Raw genomic sequence first — 23,400 nt, forward strand, 5'->3', positions numbered from 1 at the left:
TATTGGATCCTACTTCTGTTATTACAATTTGACATTAAACTCGTATATGCTTCCTATATTCGAATATACTGCGGAATACATCCACTATGATCTGCATTCTTACAGTTCATCCAGTTACCAGATTTAGATATAAACTGTATGTACACTGGATTAGATGTACGATATCGATTTATACTATAAGAAGATATGGACTTCAGATACGCTAGTACTATAAGATTCATACTATATAAGATATAGGCTATAGATGGCACCACGGACATGGATGGCACTATAGACTTATACTTGTATTCCGACATTGACTACGGATGTTTACCATATCTGGATAGGCACCAAGATTAATGCAATATGAGCTTGTTGCTTCAGATGTGCACTTCATGATCCACGCTATAAGACACAACATGCTTATATCCGTGATACTAGCTACAGATACTTTATGTACTACAGACTTGTTGTTGTGCCAGAAGGGCTACAACTGCCTATAAAGATTAAGGTATTCTTGATGGGTAGATATGTCTATGTTGTGCAACAACATGGACAAGCTATGATAAGTGAAGTGCATCTCAGCTATCTAAATACTGAGGTTCACCAGATGTGATAAGCGTTGTACAAGATAAATTGCTACTTTGGCATTCAGAACTTAGTATAAATAGAATAACTCTTGTCTTCATCAATAAATCTTTAGTTTTTGTGTCTGATCTTATTCAAATAAGTCTTTTCTTGTTTTTATAATATCGAACATTTTTTATAAGCTACAAATAATAATCCTTTTATTCTTTGTGCTTAACATTTTTTAAGATCGTGTAAATCAGAATCTTCCAGATTTTAACCTACCTATCTAATTTAAACCAAAAATATGACTATGAATGATTCTACTGTATCTCCTGCAGAACAGAACAAGAGTTCAGATGTTCAAGCTGTTGGAAGCGAGCTTTCATACGGAGGAGCTGTAGAGCGACTTCGTCAGGAGGTTCATGGGTTGATCGCTGAAGTTGCGAACAGTGGGGACAAGTCGGACGAAGAGGTCGACGCTTTGAAGGCTGCCCTGTCAAAGAAGTGCTCTAACTTGGAGGCTATAGAGAAAGCTCTCTCTATGGTCACACCTAACCAGAGTCCTTCCCAAGTAACAGTGGTTAGTCAAGGTGCGGCTAATAGTTCAACTGTACCTGATGATCTTCCTTTGTTTCAATGGTTTGGACGTGTCAAAGATGAAAAAAAGGAAGTTTTTGCCAACATTGAGGAGTGTTGTCGCCGGTTTTCCGATAAGTTGAGCAGTTGCACGCTTGATCTTGACGAACACTGGTATCGTTTGCTTCCTCCTTGTCTTCCCGGCGATCTTCGCAATTGGCTTGATGAGTTTGTGAAAGCATCTGGCTCCACTGTGTCTTGGGCTACCTTGAAGGGAGCTATCATCGGTCGTTTTGGTACACCAAAAGAACAGCTCAGATTCGAAAGAATTAGGGAGTTTCTTCGTTGTACTAAAGGAAACGAAGAATCCGTTGATGGTTTCGTAGAGCGGTTTAAGACGTTGAGAAATAGAGCTGACATCAGTGATAAGGGTGTCGTAGCGATGGTGTTTTTTGACGCTTTCCCCAAGGTTACCGCTAGGTTGCTAATGGTTGCTATGAGTCAGGCACCAGAATCGTCATTTTATGACATTGATTATGTGTCCTCTCTCGTGCGCAAGATGGATATGATGGCTATTGAGACGGGTCAAGAATCTTTGGGCTCTGTTTTTGATGGAAGAAAACGCGCTGCTGACATACCTGTTTCGAACGAAGCAAAGAAGTCTCGGTACGCACCTTCTTCTAGTGGAAACGCTTTTCAAAGTAGCTCTTCGTCGAGATCCAATGGTCCCTCGTCCAACTCTCCACGTTCTAGTGCTAATCGTTTTGGCAAAACATTTGCTGAACATGTTGCTGAAGGGACTTGCTCCAAATGTAACGGTCCTCGACCAAAGGGGCAGATGCATCACTGCAACACTGCTATTCGTACTGGTGGTGGTAACACCCATCAGGGCAATGGTGGTAAAAAAGTTTTGCGTGCCATGACTAAGAAACGTGGTGGCAAACATTCGATGGATGCTGCAATCCAAGCTGCTTTTCTCTCTGCTCGTGTCGATCGTGCGTTAGCTGAGAAAGGTGCTTCTTCCCCTGCTGTCTCCTCTGCTGAACAATCGGTGGATGATGTTGTCCTTGCTCCTTCTTCTGGTGATAGTGACAATGTTGATGTTGACCAAGATGCTGTGATGAGTGAAGCTCATGGTATCTTTGAGGATACTGACCTGGTGAATCGTGCCCAGTCTATTCTTCTTGAAAAAGAGATGAGTAGCATGTCTGTGGACGACGATACGCTACAAAATATATTTGCTCAGCAATGTAAGTTCGATGCTAGATTTAGTGCTCCACCTACTATGACCACCAATGCTATTTGTGTTCCTATTGTGGTTCAAAATGTCATTTGCTTTGGCTTAGTGGATACGGGTGCTACGTTTTCGTGCGTCACTGACAAGTTCTTTCAATTCTTAGGAGGAACCTCTCTTGCTGGATTTGAGGCTAATGATGATGATGAGAGCTTTGTTCAAATGGCTCATGAAGTAACGACTGTGCCTAGAATAGGTGCGGTACGTTTGCACATTAGCTACAATAAATCAAATAAAAACCATTTGTTTGAAGTATTTCCATTCTATTCTGAGGAAAACGTACCTGTGTTGCTTGGTATGGATATTTTGTCCAAGCTTGGCATTGGTCTTACGGGCTTGGTGAGTCAACATGGCTTTCAATCAGGTCCTCGTGTACCAGACCCTATTGATGATGGTATTACTCCAAACGCACATCCTTTTGGTAGTGAGGAAGAGAGACAGCCGTTTCTACTTGCACTAAAGGGGTTATTAGAAGAGAATTCGCGCATTGATATGAAGAATACTCAGTGTAATCTGCCGGATTCGATTATTAAGCTTGATACTAAACCAGGTGCTGTCGCTTGGCGAGCTCAATATCCTTTGCCTGAAGCTTATCGTGATGCTGTTGCCAAACAAATTCAGATATGGCTTGATGAGGGTGTTGTTGAAAGATCTGCTAGTCATACACGTTTCAATCATCCATTGTTGGTTGTAAAGAAAAAGGACGCTGATGGTAATTACACAATGTCTAAGCCTAGAGTGGTGTGTGACGTTCGTAAGTTGAATGCTATCTTGGAAGTGGATGACAAACAACAGTTACCTTTGATCTCTCATATCCATCAGAGCATTGGTACAAAAATGATTCATACTTGTCTCGATATCCATGCTTGCTTTACTAGCTTTGGTTTGGATCCAGAGCAAGCTCATAAAGTGTCATTTACTTGTCCCTTCACGAATATCCAATACACCCATAAAAAGGCTGCTTATGGAATTCGCCATGTCGGATCGGTGGTTGTACGCACATTGCAAACACTGCTCTCTGATTTGAATACAAGCTCTAGTTCTACTTCGTTTCCTACTGATGGTGATCACTCGGTTTCCTGCTATGTGGATGACATCTTATGCAGTAGTAATGGGAGCCTACAAGATCACTATGCGTTGGTTGCTGAGGTAATTCGTCGTTTAACCGATGCTAATTTGGTGCTCAATCCTGAGAAAGTCGTCTTCGCTCAGCGTAGTATTTATCTCTTGGGATGGAGCGTTATTAATGGTAAATTACTGCCTGACGGTAGAAAACTTACCAACATTGCAGATTGGCCGGCTATTACCACTGGTCGTCAATTGGCATCTTTCTTGGGTTTAATGTCGTACTTTCGTGCTGCCATTCCATGTTATTCTCGTCTGACTCGAGATCTTGATAGCTTGAAACAGTACAAAGATCTAACAGATGTTTGGAATGAGTCTCATACAAAAGCGATTGCCGACTTGAAGGATGCACTTACGATGGCACTTGTGCTGTCACCTCCTGATTTTTCGATTCGATTTCACTTGGCTACTGATGCTAGTTTAACTGCTCTTGGCGCGGTTTTATATCAAGTGGTCAACGATGAAATTCGATATGTAGGTCTCGTATCTCGTAAATTGTCTGTTTCTGAGCGTAACTACAGTACTACGAAAAGGGAATTGCTAGGGATTTGCTATGCCTTGGTTAAGTTTCATCGTTTTCTGTATATGCGAGAGTTTACCTTACATACGGACCATAAGAGTCTGATCTACTTGAATACACAGGAAGTCCCCAATGCACTCATGCTTGGATGGTGGGAGACCATTTTTTCTTATACTTTCGATATTGTGCATTTGCCCGGTGTCCTTAACGTAATTCCTGATGCTTTATCTCGACTTTACGAAGATTCGGATGCTGATGCTTCAGCACGACATCTTCTGGGGGGCAGGTACTATGCTGATGGTGGTGAAAGTGTAAAAAGAAAGAAAAAGGGTTCCAAAAACAAACTCAAGGTTGTCACACCTTCGCCTCCAATGAAACGTACTTTGGTCAAGACAACTAAGGCGTTACGATCTAATTCTTTTAGCAACCATGCACGCACTGCGGTAAACGCTACTCTTATCAAAGATGGCACCACCACAGCTGTCTCGCAAAAGCAAAAGGAATTCATATTGCGTACGCTTAGGTTTGCTGACTATATCACTCCTCCTGCTAATGAAAGAGACAATATGATCATTGCTCAGCATCTGGTTGGACATTTTGGGATCAAACATGTTGAAACTGCAATTCATCATGAAGGGTTTCACTGGGTGAACATTCGGAAAGACATAGAAAGAATATTAGCTGATTGTGACGAGTGTAACAGGTACAATATCGCTAGAGAGGGATATCATCCTTTCCGTAGTGTCAATGCAGCCCAACCTTTGGATCATTGGTGCATGGATCTCGGTGATATGGGTGTTACTAGCTCTTTCGGCAGCAACTTTCTATTTGTCCTTACTGATTACTTTACGAGATTTACTGTGATAAGATGCATTCCAGACAAGAAGGCTACGACAATTGCCAGGGAAATGCTTCAAGTTTTCTCACTTTTTGGATGGCCAATCAAGTTGACTTCAGACAGAGGCCTGGAATGGATAAATGAGGTGGTCCGTGCTATGATGGACATCAGTGGGATAGACCATCGCCTGTCATTAGGGTACAATCCATTGGGTAACTCGGTTTCTGAGTCATTTATCAAAATATGTAAGTTAACGACTATCAAGTTGCTAAAAGGTAAGAGGGATCAATGGGAGCACTTCATTCCGTGGGTGAATTACTGCATCAATGTCAAGTATGCTCGGCTACATAAATCTCGTCCGTATACGCTTTTGTTTAATCGTCAACCAAATGGTCTGGCTGATTACTCAAAGGTGGACTATTCCAAACGTTTGGAGAAAGCTGATAACAGACTCATTGACAAACGATACCGTTTTGTACAAGATGTTCTTATCCCGGCTATTTCTAAGCGTATTGTGGATACACAAAATGCTGATCATGCTAACTTTGCGAAGAAACATAAGGTCATTGCCGAACCCTATCCTATTGGTAGTAAAGTTATGATTAAAAATGTTCATCGTCAAAATAAGTTAGATGAACGGTATGAAGGACCTTATTTGATTCATAGTATAACCGATAAAGGTTCCTATGTGCTGGCTGACAAGACGGGTGCACTCCTTAGTCGAGATGTGCCTACCCATCATATCAAGTACCAAGTCGCTGCGAATCCTCAATCAATCACAATTGATGAATTCTCTGCAGAGCATTACGAAATTCAAGCTGTGATTGATCATAGAGGATCTCCTGGTAACTATGAGTATAAGGTAAAATGGAAAGGGTTCGATGATCCTAGTGAAGATACTTGGGAGCCTGTGAAAAACTTTGATTCGGCCAAACACATTGAGTTGTATTGGGCTCGAAGAGAAGGTGCAAAGGCTGCTGGTAAACGTAGGTTAGCTCCTCAAACAGTTAACTGGCGAACTATTACTACTCGCGAAATTGGTCAGAGTGGTAGATCAAACAGGTCTTAAATGGCTACTAGCATGATGGGATCAAGTCTTTTCCTTACATTTTTGTCCTATGAAAGGTTTTTACACAAGGTTTTTACTGACTGATCTCGGATGCAGTGTCATTTGGTAATTATTTATTGGAAAGTGCTTTATGTGCTATATTGTCATGATGTTTTGTAATCTGAGATTACGAAATGTCCACAAGAAGTACCTGAATCTGGGGGGGCAATGTTGTGCCAGAAGGGCTACAACTGCCTATAAAGATTAAGGTATTCTTGATGGGTAGATATGTCTATGTTGTGCAACAACATGGACAAGCTATGATAAGTGAAGTGCATCTCAGCTATCTAAATACTGAGGTTCACCAGATGTGATAAGCGTTGTACAAGATAAATTGCTACTTTGGCATTCAGAACTTAGTATAAATAGAATAACTCTTGTCTTCATCAATAAATCTTTAGTTTTTGTGTCTGATCTTATTCAAATAAGTCTTTTCTTGTTTTTATAATATCGAACATTTTTTATAAGCTACAAATAATAATCCTTTTATTCTTTGTGCTTAACATTTTTTAAGATCGTGTAAATCAGAATCTTCCAGATTTTAACCTACCTATCTAATTTAAACCAAAAATATGACTATGAATGATTCTACTGTATCTCCTGCAGAACAGAACAAGAGTTCAGATGTTCAAGCTGTTGGAAGCGAGCTTTCATACGGAGGAGCTGTAGAGCGACTTCGTCAGGAGGTTCATGGGTTGATCGCTGAAGTTGCGAACAGTGGGGACAAGTCGGACGAAGAGGTCGACGCTTTGAAGGCTGCCCTGTCAAAGAAGTGCTCTAACTTGGAGGCTATAGAGAAAGCTCTCTCTATGGTCACACCTAACCAGAGTCCTTCCCAAGTAACAGTGGTTAGTCAAGGTGCGGCTAATAGTTCAACTGTACCTGATGATCTTCCTTTGTTTCAATGGTTTGGACGTGTCAAAGATGAAAAAAAGGAAGTTTTTGCCAACATTGAGGAGTGTTGTCGCCGGTTTTCCGATAAGTTGAGCAGTTGCACGCTTGATCTTGACGAACACTGGTATCGTTTGCTTCCTCCTTGTCTTCCCGGCGATCTTCGCAATTGGCTTGATGAGTTTGTGAAAGCATCTGGCTCCACTGTGTCTTGGGCTACCTTGAAGGGAGCTATCATCGGTCGTTTTGGTACACCAAAAGAACAGCTCAGATTCGAAAGAATTAGGGAGTTTCTTCGTTGTACTAAAGGAAACGAAGAATCCGTTGATGGTTTCGTAGAGCGGTTTAAGACGTTGAGAAATAGAGCTGACATCAGTGATAAGGGTGTCGTAGCGATGGTGTTTTTTGACGCTTTCCCCAAGGTTACCGCTAGGTTGCTAATGGTTGCTATGAGTCAGGCACCAGAATCGTCATTTTATGACATTGATTATGTGTCCTCTCTCGTGCGCAAGATGGATATGATGGCTATTGAGACGGGTCAAGAATCTTTGGGCTCTGTTTTTGATGGAAGAAAACGCGCTGCTGACATACCTGTTTCGAACGAAGCAAAGAAGTCTCGGTACGCACCTTCTTCTAGTGGAAACGCTTTTCAAAGTAGCTCTTCGTCGAGATCCAATGGTCCCTCGTCCAACTCTCCACGTTCTAGTGCTAATCGTTTTGGCAAAACATTTGCTGAACATGTTGCTGAAGGGACTTGCTCCAAATGTAACGGTCCTCGACCAAAGGGGCAGATGCATCACTGCAACACTGCTATTCGTACTGGTGGTGGTAACACCCATCAGGGCAATGGTGGTAAAAAAGTTTTGCGTGCCATGACTAAGAAACGTGGTGGCAAACATTCGATGGATGCTGCAATCCAAGCTGCTTTTCTCTCTGCTCGTGTCGATCGTGCGTTAGCTGAGAAAGGTGCTTCTTCCCCTGCTGTCTCCTCTGCTGAACAATCGGTGGATGATGTTGTCCTTGCTCCTTCTTCTGGTGATAGTGACAATGTTGATGTTGACCAAGATGCTGTGATGAGTGAAGCTCATGGTATCTTTGAGGATACTGACCTGGTGAATCGTGCCCAGTCTATTCTTCTTGAAAAAGAGATGAGTAGCATGTCTGTGGACGACGATACGCTACAAAATATATTTGCTCAGCAATGTAAGTTCGATGCTAGATTTAGTGCTCCACCTACTATGACCACCAATGCTATTTGTGTTCCTATTGTGGTTCAAAATGTCATTTGCTTTGGCTTAGTGGATACGGGTGCTACGTTTTCGTGCGTCACTGACAAGTTCTTTCAATTCTTAGGAGGAACCTCTCTTGCTGGATTTGAGGCTAATGATGATGATGAGAGCTTTGTTCAAATGGCTCATGAAGTAACGACTGTGCCTAGAATAGGTGCGGTACGTTTGCACATTAGCTACAATAAATCAAATAAAAACCATTTGTTTGAAGTATTTCCATTCTATTCTGAGGAAAACGTACCTGTGTTGCTTGGTATGGATATTTTGTCCAAGCTTGGCATTGGTCTTACGGGCTTGGTGAGTCAACATGGCTTTCAATCAGGTCCTCGTGTACCAGACCCTATTGATGATGGTATTACTCCAAACGCACATCCTTTTGGTAGTGAGGAAGAGAGACAGCCGTTTCTACTTGCACTAAAGGGGTTATTAGAAGAGAATTCGCGCATTGATATGAAGAATACTCAGTGTAATCTGCCGGATTCGATTATTAAGCTTGATACTAAACCAGGTGCTGTCGCTTGGCGAGCTCAATATCCTTTGCCTGAAGCTTATCGTGATGCTGTTGCCAAACAAATTCAGATATGGCTTGATGAGGGTGTTGTTGAAAGATCTGCTAGTCATACACGTTTCAATCATCCATTGTTGGTTGTAAAGAAAAAGGACGCTGATGGTAATTACACAATGTCTAAGCCTAGAGTGGTGTGTGACGTTCGTAAGTTGAATGCTATCTTGGAAGTGGATGACAAACAACAGTTACCTTTGATCTCTCATATCCATCAGAGCATTGGTACAAAAATGATTCATACTTGTCTCGATATCCATGCTTGCTTTACTAGCTTTGGTTTGGATCCAGAGCAAGCTCATAAAGTGTCATTTACTTGTCCCTTCACGAATATCCAATACACCCATAAAAAGGCTGCTTATGGAATTCGCCATGTCGGATCGGTGGTTGTACGCACATTGCAAACACTGCTCTCTGATTTGAATACAAGCTCTAGTTCTACTTCGTTTCCTACTGATGGTGATCACTCGGTTTCCTGCTATGTGGATGACATCTTATGCAGTAGTAATGGGAGCCTACAAGATCACTATGCGTTGGTTGCTGAGGTAATTCGTCGTTTAACCGATGCTAATTTGGTGCTCAATCCTGAGAAAGTCGTCTTCGCTCAGCGTAGTATTTATCTCTTGGGATGGAGCGTTATTAATGGTAAATTACTGCCTGACGGTAGAAAACTTACCAACATTGCAGATTGGCCGGCTATTACCACTGGTCGTCAATTGGCATCTTTCTTGGGTTTAATGTCGTACTTTCGTGCTGCCATTCCATGTTATTCTCGTCTGACTCGAGATCTTGATAGCTTGAAACAGTACAAAGATCTAACAGATGTTTGGAATGAGTCTCATACAAAAGCGATTGCCGACTTGAAGGATGCACTTACGATGGCACTTGTGCTGTCACCTCCTGATTTTTCGATTCGATTTCACTTGGCTACTGATGCTAGTTTAACTGCTCTTGGCGCGGTTTTATATCAAGTGGTCAACGATGAAATTCGATATGTAGGTCTCGTATCTCGTAAATTGTCTGTTTCTGAGCGTAACTACAGTACTACGAAAAGGGAATTGCTAGGGATTTGCTATGCCTTGGTTAAGTTTCATCGTTTTCTGTATATGCGAGAGTTTACCTTACATACGGACCATAAGAGTCTGATCTACTTGAATACACAGGAAGTCCCCAATGCACTCATGCTTGGATGGTGGGAGACCATTTTTTCTTATACTTTCGATATTGTGCATTTGCCCGGTGTCCTTAACGTAATTCCTGATGCTTTATCTCGACTTTACGAAGATTCGGATGCTGATGCTTCAGCACGACATCTTCTGGGGGGCAGGTACTATGCTGATGGTGGTGAAAGTGTAAAAAGAAAGAAAAAGGGTTCCAAAAACAAACTCAAGGTTGTCACACCTTCGCCTCCAATGAAACGTACTTTGGTCAAGACAACTAAGGCGTTACGATCTAATTCTTTTAGCAACCATGCACGCACTGCGGTAAACGCTACTCTTATCAAAGATGGCACCACCACAGCTGTCTCGCAAAAGCAAAAGGAATTCATATTGCGTACGCTTAGGTTTGCTGACTATATCACTCCTCCTGCTAATGAAAGAGACAATATGATCATTGCTCAGCATCTGGTTGGACATTTTGGGATCAAACATGTTGAAACTGCAATTCATCATGAAGGGTTTCACTGGGTGAACATTCGGAAAGACATAGAAAGAATATTAGCTGATTGTGACGAGTGTAACAGGTACAATATCGCTAGAGAGGGATATCATCCTTTCCGTAGTGTCAATGCAGCCCAACCTTTGGATCATTGGTGCATGGATCTCGGTGATATGGGTGTTACTAGCTCTTTCGGCAGCAACTTTCTATTTGTCCTTACTGATTACTTTACGAGATTTACTGTGATAAGATGCATTCCAGACAAGAAGGCTACGACAATTGCCAGGGAAATGCTTCAAGTTTTCTCACTTTTTGGATGGCCAATCAAGTTGACTTCAGACAGAGGCCTGGAATGGATAAATGAGGTGGTCCGTGCTATGATGGACATCAGTGGGATAGACCATCGCCTGTCATTAGGGTACAATCCATTGGGTAACTCGGTTTCTGAGTCATTTATCAAAATATGTAAGTTAACGACTATCAAGTTGCTAAAAGGTAAGAGGGATCAATGGGAGCACTTCATTCCGTGGGTGAATTACTGCATCAATGTCAAGTATGCTCGGCTACATAAATCTCGTCCGTATACGCTTTTGTTTAATCGTCAACCAAATGGTCTGGCTGATTACTCAAAGGTGGACTATTCCAAACGTTTGGAGAAAGCTGATAACAGACTCATTGACAAACGATACCGTTTTGTACAAGATGTTCTTATCCCGGCTATTTCTAAGCGTATTGTGGATACACAAAATGCTGATCATGCTAACTTTGCGAAGAAACATAAGGTCATTGCCGAACCCTATCCTATTGGTAGTAAAGTTATGATTAAAAATGTTCATCGTCAAAATAAGTTAGATGAACGGTATGAAGGACCTTATTTGATTCATAGTATAACCGATAAAGGTTCCTATGTGCTGGCTGACAAGACGGGTGCACTCCTTAGTCGAGATGTGCCTACCCATCATATCAAGTACCAAGTCGCTGCGAATCCTCAATCAATCACAATTGATGAATTCTCTGCAGAGCATTACGAAATTCAAGCTGTGATTGATCATAGAGGATCTCCTGGTAACTATGAGTATAAGGTAAAATGGAAAGGGTTCGATGATCCTAGTGAAGATACTTGGGAGCCTGTGAAAAACTTTGATTCGGCCAAACACATTGAGTTGTATTGGGCTCGAAGAGAAGGTGCAAAGGCTGCTGGTAAACGTAGGTTAGCTCCTCAAACAGTTAACTGGCGAACTATTACTACTCGCGAAATTGGTCAGAGTGGTAGATCAAACAGGTCTTAAATGGCTACTAGCATGATGGGATCAAGTCTTTTCCTTACATTTTTGTCCTATGAAAGGTTTTTACACAAGGTTTTTACTGACTGATCTCGGATGCAGTGTCATTTGGTAATTATTTATTGGAAAGTGCTTTATGTGCTATATTGTCATGATGTTTTGTAATCTGAGATTACGAAATGTCCACAAGAAGTACCTGAATCTGGGGGGGCAATGTTGTGCCAGAAGGGCTACAACTGCCTATAAAGATTAAGGTATTCTTGATGGGTAGATATGTCTATGTTGTGCAACAACATGGACAAGCTATGATAAGTGAAGTGCATCTCAGCTATCTAAATACTGAGGTTCACCAGATGTGATAAGCGTTGTACAAGATAAATTGCTACTTTGGCATTCAGAACTTAGTATAAATAGAATAACTCTTGTCTTCATCAATAAATCTTTAGTTTTTGTGTCTGATCTTATTCAAATAAGTCTTTTCTTGTTTTTATAATATCGAACATTTTTTATAAGCTACAAATAATAATCCTTTTATTCTTTGTGCTTAACACTTGTACTATATATGAGACATGCTATAGACATGCATACGATATGCTATAGACATGTCATATATCCAGATACATGCTAAAGATGTATGCTCAGCGATATACACTCAGATATGTACTATTAATATAGACTAAGAAGACTGTACCTATCGGATACATGCTACTAGATCGATATTAATTATCCTTATAGAAAGGATAGATCAGGGTACTTAGGATGGGAGTCTAATTATTCGTCCAGGCAAAGCTAAATCATGATTAGCTTGCTGGAGTTGTCTTTTAGCATGATTAGACATTAGTTGATCTGAGTTGACTTATTTGTCAATCTAATTAATAGAACTTTTATCCATTGTTATAGTATATAAGAAGGATTGTTGTGCCAGAAGGGCTACAACTGTCTATAAAGATTAAGTTATTCTTGATGGGTAGATATGTCTGTGTTGTGCAACAACATGGACACGCTATGATAAGTGAAGTGCATCTCAGCTATCTAAATACTGAGGTTCACCAGATGTGATAAGCGTTGTACAAGATAAATTGCTAATTTGGCATTCAGAACTTAGTATAAATAGAATAACTCTTGTCTTCATCAATAAATCTTTAGTTTTTGTGTCTGATCTTATTCAAATAAGTCTTTTCTTGTTTTATAATATCGAACATTTTTTTATAAGCTACAAATAATAATCCTTTTATTCTTAGTGTTTAACATACTTTATCTATTTTTATCACTTTATTTACACATCCCTTTCCTTATTTCTATATTCTTTACTAGCTGGACAACTATAAACCTGTTGCTCATTTCTATAGACGAATCTGCTTTGGCTGTTGATCTATATATTTACTCTATCTCCACCCTTACTATTCGCACTACAATAAACCACTTTATAACAATAGGTAATACAATAAATCAATTATGACTTAAAAAACGTTGCTAATGGAGTATAATAGTCAGCATTAATATTTTTACTACTTTAACATTTTGACGAAACGCATAGATAGTTACGACACAAATGTACTACTATTGTTGTCAGGCCTCCTGCTTCATGAGATAATCAACATTGGAGATGCTATTTTTAAGCGGGGGAATATACATACTTTAAATTGGAAAAGTTATTATTCTTGAATAAAGCATGCTACAGTTGTCTAATCTCAACAACAAAATTCTTCAACATGTCATGTATCTATTGATAACTTAAAACTAGCAAGTTAATATGGCCCTTTTCGTACGCTCCGATTTATAAAATGCTTGGTCAAATTCATCCTTGTGAGGTGTACACATGCGGAAGGTCAACGGAGCTTCAATTTCTAATATCCTGAATGATGATCCATGGGATTCCGAAATCTATCGACTTTAAAATTACGCGTTTCTTGATAGTAACCACCCCTTCAAACTTATATGAAACTTGTAGAGAATTCAAAGGAGAATATAATGGTATTTATATCAAGTCTCTGGTGCACATTGTTCACCTGATATTTGGTACGATTGTTTTTGCAATTTTTTGACTGTTTTCTAAACACTAATCAGTATCTGTCATCAAAACATTTTGTTAAGCATTACCAAGCATTGTAGACCAAAAAATTTCCTATCGAATGAGCTATTGCTTGAAGCTCTGGCATGACTCTATCGTGAAATATTGAAAATATTGTCCTGATCAAAAAATCGTCACCAGATTTTTTTGCTTGCTATCACAGGCAGATCTTGAAGGAAAATCCTTAATTTTGCATGATACTCTTTTTTGACCATATCTCGACAAATACTCACTAGATTCACACAAAACAAAGACCATTCGATAGCTCTATGTTATATCCATTATAATATAAGGGTTTTAAGTACCAGATGTACGTTCCCTTTATAAATTTGCTCAAAATTATATATTTTATGAGCTACAAGCAGGGGACATTCAACTTTTTTTTTTTATTTATCGATAATAACTATACCATCGTATAGAGAGTTGAAAAAGAAACAGAAGCTATTAAGCTTGAAGCTCTCCTTCACTTAGTAGAATCCAGCGGTACAGCCCTTTGAAAATTGATCATTTTTACTATCTTTCCTCATTACTCATCGGTATCGCCCTCAATAATCTCACATGAATCGCGTTCAAGTCAACCAAAGTACTCTCTACAACTTTTAATAGACCTACAGCCCACATTCATATAGTATTCTAAAAAGTTTTATTAAAGGCATCTGTCTAAAATTTGCAAATTTCAAATATCGCCAGTTTCTCATCATCAATGCATCCTATCTAAAATCCAATTGCACCATCGTCTTCTCCGAAAAAATTCGCTATAATAATATTCTACTTTCAAAGCTCGAATTTCAAAATCGAAATTCAAAGAGAAATCAAAAGAGAAATCAGGGAATAGAGAAAAGCTAGAAGCAATGATTCCGAGGTATTGCCCCTGTGTTTGCAAATTTTAAGTTCATCCCTTTAGCGAGTCATATTCAGACTGTTTTATGTGCTGCATGAGGCGACGAAACGATATGGAATCCCTATCAAGGGTTTTATGGTGTCTTCTTGTTGATGTACAAACAGGGTTATATTCCTTTACGTACAGAACATCTGATACGCTCGAGTCTGTTCCTAATTGCGTGTTTTTAATACTCATCAATCAAAATATCGTTTGTGTCCGCTTTTGATCGTAGATCTGTCAACGTTGGAGTAGAAATGTTGTTAGTTGCATCGAAGGGATTGTTTTTTAATGAAAACTGTTTGCGAAGAAGCACATGTTCATATACTATGGCGTTTCGAATCGGATACACACTGAACCATACATTACATACAATTGTCTACTTCTGAATTTACTGCCACATCAATTTATGTGTAAAACATTCAATGGAAACAATCTCAATTATGCAATCCTTCAACGCAGATAGTTTTACAATGTAAGCCTCTGCAAGCTCTGCCCTTTATAAAATCCATCCTGGACTTTCCTCATGTCACTCCAATTAAATCCGTATCTGTTCAATCCATGTCTACTAATCGCATACACAGAGGCCACTGAAAATTTGGCATGAAAAAGAAAGAGATTTATCTACAATGTAAGTGTGTAATATACGTACGATAGCTTAGGAATAATAGTCCGGCTTTTTGATATTAACACCATAATCAGCCAAGGCAGCTGTAAGATCTTCCATGGTCAATACAGTTTTACGTTCCTACCAAAGCAAAGACGGTTCAATTGAATGATCTACGTTTTTCAACCAGTCATTGTATACCTTCCCAGACTTTCTATTCCCAGACTGTCTAACCTTGCAGAACTGAAATGAATCTGTGGCTATATCGGCAACAAATTTCTGAGTAGCCAAAGCTAACAATCGTTTACTAATTACATGTGAGTCTACATATTTAAAAACGAGTTGTTTTCGTGCACCTTACATTCGAACGTCGTCGCAATCGAAGCCAGATTTGCTCAGATAATAGTCAGTTACTGCATCGGGTATCTAGAGTCGAGATGTCAATATATTTGATGGTCAAATGCTTATCTATACGCTTACAATGGGCGCGTAGTTGTCCATGGAAGCAAGGAATTCGGCCATGGTTTTTGATTTCTTTGGATTTTCGAAATCGAGTCGAGGAGGAACTTCAATCATGGATGTTTGTGTTGATGAAGAAGGCAACGTCTCATTGTTCGATCTGTTGTTTGTTGCCCCAATGCCAGGCACCTGAAGCGAGTTTGCATTGCTACTTTCGTTTGCGTCACTCATATTAAGATGGTAGGTCAAGAGAAAAAGAAAAAAATGCAAATGCAGGACAATAACCAGAACAAATAAATGTCTGTTCAGCTTCTTATCGAGTCACGGAACACAAGCCTGAAGTGAGATGATGACCTTTCCCTTGAGTCAGGAAAATAAAACGTTATGATATAAGAATCTCTCATGCAATCGAATAGAAGATGGAAAGTTGAAACAATCACTTGAGTAAATAAGGTTGAATCCTTCTTCGTAGATGCGGGGCCTCAGCAACATCTTATCTCGAATTCTCTTGCAACACACAGATCAGATTACACGAGTGATGGCCTGCACAAACAAGTATTACTATACAACAACAGATTGTATTGGCAGTGCTATAATGCAGACTATGCTTACTGCAAGCTATCGATGCTGCGCGGATACGCTACAGACATAAGCTTTCCGCTCACGTGCTATTTAAAATATACATTCACAACATGAAAGGCGTCTGTAACACAGGTTTATTTCTGGACAAGAGTAAAAGAGGGATCCTTTTTTGCTTTTCTTTCCTCTTTTTTTTTTTTTTTTTTTTTTTTTTTTTTTTTTTTGTTTTTCTCCTAAAATTTCTCTATACTTTAACTAAACGTTGTCGATACCTTTCGCTTACTATCTATTCCAAATGTTATCAACTAATTCACTGACTGTGGACAGCAACAACAAAGTAATACAGCCCGACATTGATCCAATGTTGATGGTGTATGCCCCAATGCCTCATGAGCAAACTCAAAGCAGCGACATATTGTTGGAAAATGCTGCTGTACCTGGTCAGTAGGACAGATCGTATGCAATGATCCTCGCTTTGTATTAATGCTAGAATGCTCTTTACGCTTGATAGATTTGTTAGCCGAGAACAGTTACAATACGGATGGTCACTCTGGCCCCAGTTCAGCCGAAGAAGCCGTATTTCCCCCGACTTATGCAGCACTGCCGACAACAAAGCTTGAAGAAGAACCCAATCCGTTTGAGCAAAGTTTCGAGAGCGTTGAGAAGAGTCAAACAAAGCAGCAGCAGCAACAGCAACGTCCTGCTGATTTGCCCAATGTTCAAACAATGGAAACATCCTACATCAATAATGAAAATGAATGGGATAGCAGTTTAAGGCCTGATATTCTTTCGCCTTCTATGCTGAGCCGACCCATTCATACAAACACAACGGGTAAATTAATTATTTGTGGATATTGTATTGTTAAGCTAAATGTTGCTATTTTCATCTTAGTTTACAATTCGACAGCATCAACATTGAACACAGCATCAATTACTACAACACATCAAGCGCCTACACAGCCAAAAAGATCAAGACAAGTATCTACTGCCAACAGCAGCTGTTCAGAAGATTCGTCGTTCATCATCTCTACTCCATCAAAACCTACCAGCAAGAAACCAAGACGACAAAAGAAATCAAGTGTTGGGCAGCCAGAGGATGAAGAGAAGCGGAAGAACTTTTTAGAACGAAATAGAATAGGTAAGAATGTCACACCACATACAGTAAGGAACCCGAACATTTATCACCATGGTATATAGCCGCATTGAAATGTAGACAGCGCAAAAAACAGTGGCTACAAAATCTTCAAGCGAAGGTGGAATACCTTGCGGCAGACAATGAGCAGCTTCATATGCAGGCTAACGCATTACGGGACGAAGTTATTCGATTAAAAACCTTGCTTATGATCCACAAAGACTGTCCAGTGAATCCGTCCGCTGTTCAAACTGCTCTCAGCAGACCCATACCAGGCATTTTTGATTCATCTTCTTCGTCAAACACTCCTCACTCAGCATTACAAAGATCTGCAATGACATCAAGCTCAAACATCTCTCCTCCCTCCTCCTCTTCTACGGCTACAGCAGCAAGCACAACAGTGGATACAAGCCCAATCTAATTGTCTTTATTAATAAAGCCTGTGGCTAATTCCAAAAATTCTAGAGGTTTTTCAGTTTGCACTGGAGATACATGCAAAATGAAAATTAGACTACAAATACTAGACATTTTGTGCTTTTCTTACCCCAATGTCCTGCGCCTTCAATATTCTGGATTACAGAATTTGGGAATTGAGCTTTGATCAGCTCTGGATGATCCACAAATTGCTTGCGGAAGGGGCTGTTGCCGCCAGTGATGAATAAAGTGGGACCTTGATATTGTCTTGATTCAGGCAGAGGTTGCATCTCGAAGGAGAACCCGCCCATCTGACTCAAGGCATGCCCCAAGGTGTCATATGGAATTCGAAATTGATAAACGCCTGTAGATCTGGACTTTTTGAGATTGGTTAGTAAGAATTGACGTACAATCAAATCAGGTTCGAACTTTTGCAAGATCTCATCAGCCTCCTTTTGTTTGGTGAGCTGTTTAGATTGAATCTCTCGCATGGCTTCAATGTGGTCCGAGTATTCTCGAGTAAGCTGAAGCTTGATGGGTGCCATATCAATTACAATGAGCTTGGATGGGAGCTGTGGTTGTCTTAAAGAGACATTCATCATAACTTTGCCCCCCCTGTTCGTTTCAGATTGAGCTATTTGACAGATCTATATAAACGATTGCATTGACGTACATGGAATGACCCATCAACATGGGATTTTCGATATTGTGGTCTTGAATGAATTGAATTAAATCGCTTCCCATCAAATCGTATGTGTGATGATCATTGTGGGGACTTTCGCCATGATTTCGAGCATCCTAAATAAAGCTATGAGTACAGAATCAGCCTACACTATGCATGAACTCACAATGGTGTACACTTCGCAATTACATTGCAAACTAATGGATTTTGCTAATGACCTCCAGTTCTGTTTGGAACCAAATAAGCCATGACAGATGATAAGGGGCTGTTTTCTGCTAATTAATTTATTTTTTGGAGGAACATCGTACTTGGTGAAAGACAGGGGCACCGTTTTGGAAGCGCAGGAAGAGTATAGCCTCTTGAATTGGCTCAATAGGATTCCTCGATTCATATAAAGAAGGTGGGCAAAAAAAAAAAAAAAGGACGAATATTCTCTCATCTCCAAAAACTATTCATCATCCATGATGTCGTCCCTTGAAAACTAGATAGAAAATCCGAGACATCAAATCTGGCTATTCTGTGAAAATTTGCTCTAAGGTTGTTCTCTATAGATTGCTCTAAATCAAAGCCGAAGACGATAATTAGAAATTCGGCCCTATGATTTCTGTTATGAGGTTAATTTACAAGCCAAGGTATAAAATGATCAGTTCTAAATGCTGAGTTTTGCTTGGTTGCGCATCACCTCACAGCGAATGGAATGCTACCCCTGATTTATATTTCTGATGCGTGCGATGAGAAAGACAGAATAATTTTATTCATTACTGGAAAAAAGGAAGGAAGCAAAGGAAAAATAGATTGGGGCATATAATGTGGATAGAATTCATATAAACCGAGGAAAAATAGTATAGTACATATGAAGCATAGATATAAAAAGAAAAAAAGAAGCATAAATTTATCAAAATTTAGAGCATGCGTCTCCTCGCTAGATGTTGGGTTGTGTTACAAATTGAATTCCTTGATTTCCAAATGTTCTCTCTTGCTCGGCTTCCAAATGAATGTCAATGAAATAGATAAATATACATATACACAAGCGTAATACATAGAATGGTGGCGTTTATTTCTTTGGTGCGCTGCTATTTGAGGATCGAGTCGATGTCAGATCTTTCCACACAAAGCAAGAGTTGCCGGCAATATGTGTCTTTGGTTTCCTGCCTCTCTTTTTACGAGGCATATGTAGTATTGTATCCATATTCGAGTTTGTAAAGGCGTTCATGGCATCGTTCATTAAATGTTCGTTGTTTGTATTCTGTGGCAATGAAACAGGTGCATTGCTGATTCTCTGATCTGCTTGTATTTCTCTCTCTTTTTGCTCTTCAGACACATGGACATCCCAGACTGTTGGCGCTAAGAATGTCCAGCCACCATCAAAGCTATTGGCATCTCTCATAGTAGGTGGTCTGCCTCGTCTTCTTTTCAAGACAGGCTGTCCTGAAGCATCAAATACGATTTGCGTACTGGGGATATCATGAGATGTAGACACTGATCTTTGTCTTTGTTGAGGCACTTGCAATTCCTGGTGCGAAGGTGGTGGAGAAGGAGATGCAGATTGAGTGAAGCGTGGATACTGTTGGTGTGATTGGTGATGGTAGGCAAACGAAGGTGGAGGCTGACGATAGTGTGTATGTAAATCTTCACTCAAGGTGCGATGTCTGACATGATGGGGAGGTTGAGGTGCAGCCACTGAAAGAAGGGGAGGAGAAGCCAATGCCATTGAGGCTGTAGATGTGGTAGATGTTGACGAAGAAGATGTGGATACGGATGGTGTGGGCCATTTGTTCAGCATGTGCTTTGGAGAAACTGGGCTTGTTGGCTGTGGAGATGGTGATGGCAAGCGCAATCTTTGAGGTGGATCATCGCCTTGCAATGGAGGCAGTGAACGAGGGGTATCAATAGGAGATAGTATAGGCGAGATGTTGTATTGATCTATTGTAAGATAGCGAGGTGATTTCTCTGAATGTGGCGGTGTAGATGGCAGTAATGTAGGCGAAGCTGGAGACAAGTTCAGGGTAGGTGGATCATTGCTATTCATTAATAGATTTGAGATGGAAGGTAGCATTGTTGTGTGCGTTTTCATGTTGCGAGAAGGCAAGAGGAAGGGATAAAAGATGAGTAAAAGAAAGAGGGAAAACCAGCCTTTTTGTAATGTTTGATTTTTGTACCAAACTAAGAAATTTAATACCAAAGAAGAAGATCGAGAAGGATTCCTTTCGACCAATTGAAGAAAAGTAGGCCCTTTCTGTCCTTTCTTGTGCTTCTCCAGTCCAATAATGGCGAAAATTGAAGATCCTCATGTAATGTAAAGATTTCTTTCAATGTCACCAAGTGTCCCAATTAAGCTATATATCACACAAGCAAAGAACCGGTATTCCTATTAACCATTTTTCTGATCTTTTTTCGTAGCGTGTTGCCATGGTAGCTGTGGACAAGATAAGAAGGAAGGTTTCCATAGTTACCTGGAATTGCAAACAACAAAATACAAAGAAAAAGATTTGCATCCCTTACAACAAGATTACATTTCGCACACAACAAATAATGGTGCTTTTTTAGAAAATTTGTCAAACAAAAATTAACCTTACTAAAAGTGGCGTTGTACTTTACACTGGCAAGACTGATGGTGTCTCACGTGGCCATGACCATAATAAATCAAATAGAATGGATAGAAAAAGGTAGACACCTCTCTGTGTTCTATTGATTGAAAATATACATGTAAGAATGTGCATAAAAATGATGTATTATTTAGTTGCGATGTATACATTTATTAGAACGTGTTGATTCATCTACAAAAGTAGTCGATGTATACTCTCGGCACCGCGATCTCTTTCACTCGTTTGCTTCAGTTTCTATAAACTGCTATTAAATTACCCAAATTTGTAGTAATAATCTTTGATTCTGAAATCAGAGATTCTATTTTTAAATTCATTTTGTTTGTATCAGGCAAAAAAATTATATATGTATATATTGTAAAGTTGTAACCTTTGAGGGCAGTGTTTATTTATGACAAGATCCTCCTCATGGTCAAGTGCCATTCTTTTTTTCTGAGAGCATAAATCATATGTAGATCACGCTTTACTACAACCACTACATCCTTCCATTTCTGATGACAAATGGATACACACTGGACGGCATGCTTTACCTGGTAAATCACTGAAAGACTGGATCGACATTCAAGTAGATCTAACGTAATGAAAAACGTGCTCTTTTCTTTAATCTATCTTTTAGTGCAAGTACCGATAGTATAAAGCAACCTTATTTGTTTGTTTCAGTGAGGACCATCTCTCCCCCTTGCTGCTGTAACATTTTGCATTTCATAACATGGCTAAAATCACACATCAGGAATTTGCATGCATTAATTTCTAATTCAAATGAGTCAAATGAGTCAAATGAGTCAAATGAGTCAAATGAGTCAAATGAGTCAAATGAGGGGCTTCTTTTGGTGTCATATTCATCATGGCAACATGCATTGAATCTCAGTTTCGCAGCTATCCTGTCGTGCTGGCATTTATGATGGAAAACTTCTTTTTTAGATGCTATAAATTACATGTCTAACACCACCACAAAGAGGCTCACATTTAACCAGGTGTTCTCTAATCAACACAAGCTGGAATCAGAGAGATTACTGCAGCGAGGTACTCACATCATCTGGACAACGCTTTTTCTCGTCAAAGGTGTTGAACTTGTTTTCTTTTCTAGTCGACAAATACCACCAGCATCATAATATTTACTTTTCACGATCAAATAACCCGCATCTTGTCGACTTGCTTACGGGAAAGCATCATCGGAAACGTCAAAAGTATACGAGCACCATTTTTTGCTACGACTATCAATGCATCGAAGCCATCCAGAAACGATTAAAAGAGGCGCCTGATGCAGCATGTACAATGTTACTCGGTGCTAGCTTATTAGTAGATGTATCGATCTTCAGCGCCATTGATGAGCCCGTAACATTATTTGTATTGTTAGATGCAGATAGCTACGTTCAACGATCATGTACTGTCAACATGTCTTGGTGCAGACGAATGTGGAGTCTTGCATCCAGAGCACATATGATATCAGTAACAAGTGTTTACTACTCTGTTTTGGGTGGAGCCTACTGTTCGTTGGGGAAGAGCAACTCCAAATACGTGAGTTTCTATTGTTTGTGTGCTGCACTCCTAAACAAACTCACAAACTGATTTAAATCAGGCTTACAAGGCTGGTGCTTTGGCCATTGAGCAGATCAAGCTGGCTAAAAAGCTAAAGGATCCCATATTGGAGTGTAAATGCTGGCTTTATTTTGCAGAAGATGTGATACAGTTGGGCGAGGTTGAGAAGGCAGAGACAATCATAACACGGCAGAAAGGGTTTGTGGAGCAGAATGGAGATGCAGTGGTAAAGCAAAGTGTTTGGTATTTGCATTTGTATGGTACTAAATGATGTTGGCTATAGTTGAAAAGTATGCTGGAAGCTGTGGAGGGTAAACTAGACGTTGCCATTAATCATACCAAAGTTTCTCCACGACAATGCCACCAATATACGTTGTAATCATGACAAATACCAATAAACACATGTTTGCCAGCCATGCGATACTATCGTTGATGGGCAGCCAGACCCATTTGGAAAAGAAACCTTCCTGTTGTACTTTATCTTCTGCCATTTCGACGGATGACAGCAAAGGTGCATTATCCAATGACGGATCCTGTTGCTCAATATCGTCGTATACTCTGGACTAGTTGATTTAGACCATCAATTACGACTATCTCTATTTGTGATGTACAGTACAGTATACTTACCATCTTTTATCTGCTGTAAAGTAGAATGAGAAGGAGAAAAAAAGAAAAATGCGAAACACATCATGATTTTCTTATTAGCTCAGTTTCATTCACGTAGATCATTTCGGCATAGC

General features: G+C 39.9%; 7 protein-coding genes across 7 annotated transcripts; 4 read left to right on the top strand and 3 right to left on the bottom strand.

Annotated features, from left to right (window-relative positions):
- Positions 1-853: 853 nt before the first annotated feature.
- On the top strand, positions 854-5,971 carry ATC70_012302 (uncharacterized protein; the record flags this gene model as incomplete). The annotated part of the gene is made up of 1 exon (XM_064831477.1): positions 854-5,971. One exon carries the CDS (start codon positions 854-856, stop codon positions 5,969-5,971), a length of 5,118 nt encoding a protein of 1,705 aa, XP_064677757.1.
- A 611-nt stretch (positions 5,972-6,582) lies between these two features.
- Positions 6,583-11,700, top strand: ATC70_012303 (uncharacterized protein; the record flags this gene model as incomplete). Its single annotated transcript, XM_064831478.1, has 1 exon — positions 6,583-11,700. One exon carries the CDS (start codon positions 6,583-6,585, stop codon positions 11,698-11,700), a length of 5,118 nt encoding a protein of 1,705 aa, XP_064677758.1.
- Positions 11,701-15,303: 3,603 nt separating this feature from the next.
- Positions 15,304-15,942, bottom strand: ATC70_012304 (uncharacterized protein; the record flags this gene model as incomplete). Its single annotated transcript, XM_064831479.1, has 4 exons — positions 15,304-15,393; positions 15,454-15,559; positions 15,614-15,678; positions 15,733-15,942. The coding sequence occupies 4 exons, from the start codon at positions 15,940-15,942 to the stop codon at positions 15,304-15,306; spliced, it is 471 nt and encodes a 156-aa protein (XP_064677759.1).
- Positions 15,943-16,585: 643 nt separating this feature from the next.
- ATC70_012305 (uncharacterized protein) lies at positions 16,586-17,843 on the top strand (the record flags this gene model as incomplete). Its single annotated transcript, XM_064831480.1, has 4 exons — positions 16,586-16,730; positions 16,802-17,122; positions 17,183-17,428; positions 17,488-17,843. The coding sequence occupies 4 exons, from the start codon at positions 16,586-16,588 to the stop codon at positions 17,841-17,843; spliced, it is 1,068 nt and encodes a 355-aa protein (XP_064677760.1).
- An 85-nt stretch (positions 17,844-17,928) lies between these two features.
- On the bottom strand, positions 17,929-18,909 carry ATC70_012306 (uncharacterized protein; the record flags this gene model as incomplete). Its single annotated transcript, XM_064831481.1, has 3 exons — positions 17,929-18,451; positions 18,510-18,634; positions 18,685-18,909. 3 exons carry the CDS (start codon positions 18,907-18,909, stop codon positions 17,929-17,931), a joined length of 873 nt encoding a protein of 290 aa, XP_064677761.1.
- Positions 18,910-19,572: 663 nt separating this feature from the next.
- Positions 19,573-20,574, bottom strand: ATC70_012307 (uncharacterized protein; the record flags this gene model as incomplete). Its single annotated transcript, XM_064831482.1, has 1 exon — positions 19,573-20,574. The coding sequence occupies one exon, from the start codon at positions 20,572-20,574 to the stop codon at positions 19,573-19,575; it is 1,002 nt and encodes a 333-aa protein (XP_064677762.1).
- Positions 20,575-22,056: 1,482 nt separating this feature from the next.
- On the top strand, positions 22,057-23,039 carry ATC70_012308 (uncharacterized protein; the record flags this gene model as incomplete). The annotated part of the gene is made up of 4 exons (XM_064831483.1): positions 22,057-22,144; positions 22,209-22,639; positions 22,701-22,886; positions 22,944-23,039. 4 exons carry the CDS (start codon positions 22,057-22,059, stop codon positions 23,037-23,039), a joined length of 801 nt encoding a protein of 266 aa, XP_064677763.1.
- Positions 23,040-23,400: the final 361 nt, after the last annotated feature.

The sequence above is a fragment of the Mucor velutinosus genome, assembly GCF_035048745.1.
Source record: "Mucor velutinosus strain NIH1002 chromosome Unknown tig00001569, whole genome shotgun sequence".
Taxonomy (NCBI): domain Eukaryota; kingdom Fungi; phylum Mucoromycota; class Mucoromycetes; order Mucorales; family Mucoraceae; genus Mucor; species Mucor velutinosus.